General features: G+C 34.6%; 1 protein-coding gene across 1 annotated transcript; it reads right to left on the bottom strand.

Annotated features, from left to right (window-relative positions):
- On the bottom strand, positions 223–687 carry LOC109335731 (auxin-responsive protein SAUR15-like). Its single transcript, XM_019571889.1, has one exon. It carries the CDS (start codon positions 634–636, stop codon positions 259–261), a length of 378 nt encoding a protein of 125 aa, XP_019427434.1. The 5' UTR covers positions 637–687; the 3' UTR covers positions 223–258.

Raw genomic sequence — 1,037 nt, 5'->3', positions numbered from 1 at the left:
TGAAAATGATATTGAAATTTAAGGGGTAAAACGAAAAGTGAAATTGATTAGAAAAAATAAGCAATCCAAAAAACAACTCACAATATCATATTTTTCTTATTTTTTCATACATAAAAACCTGAATTTATAATTTAGGTTGTTTGTGAATGTGCAACTGTAACCTCATTTATTTTAATAAGCACAGAAGTGGTCATAGTTTGGATCCATCACAACAACAAAAACAAGAGACAAATGTGTCATCTTTTTTCTTTCTGCACTTTAAATAACTTCTTCATAAATTTTACACAAGTTAAAGTTAGCTATGTTGCATTCAATAGCATTTACCACCTCCTGAAATGTGGAAACACTGCAAGGAACTACAAGGCCATTCTTCTGTTCAAACCCAAATTCTTTGTAAGCTTTTTCAAGCAGCATCTTGAATAAAGGGTGAGAAAGATAGTTGGTTGGAACCACATATCTCTGGCGTTCTTCTCCCACATAAACTGCAAAATAACCAGTTGGAGTTGTTGTGTTGGAAGATTCTTCCTTATATGCTTTGAGCAAAGATTCTTGGTGGTGAGGTTCAGGGTCAGCATCACTAGCAGCCTTCACTTTTTTGGCTAGTTTCTTCAATGATACCATCTTTTTTCCTATCATCTTGTTTCTGAAAAGTAGACCTTTGGGAAGAGAGTAGAAAGTTATATGTAGAAGAAATGGGTATTGGGCATGGTGAAGAGAGGGTTTAGGACTATATATTTGTAAGGGGGTAAGAATGTGTTGATGGCAAATGTGAGTATGAGGGGAATATAGCTCTTTGAATGAGTCTTTGACTCCTTGGTCTACTTTTGACTTATTGGGAATCAATGATAGGCGAGGGTTTTTGATAGTGGAAAAACCAATGTTGAGAGGATTGCGTTGGCAGTTATCTGCTTGCTGACCGGGCTGAAAAAATGACATTTTAACTAAATTAGGGTTAGTAGTTTAAATTGAAATAACTCGTGAAACCAATTAAATTTTGTTTGTGAGTTATGAGGGATAAAGAAAGAGAGATTAAAGTT

This window comes from Lupinus angustifolius, chromosome LG20, assembly GCF_001865875.1.
Source record: "Lupinus angustifolius cultivar Tanjil chromosome LG20, LupAngTanjil_v1.0, whole genome shotgun sequence".
NCBI classification, from domain to species: domain Eukaryota; kingdom Viridiplantae; phylum Streptophyta; class Magnoliopsida; order Fabales; family Fabaceae; genus Lupinus; species Lupinus angustifolius.
The sequence above is the reverse complement of the archived record's forward strand: the minus strand, read 5'-3'. Positions and strand labels throughout refer to the sequence as shown.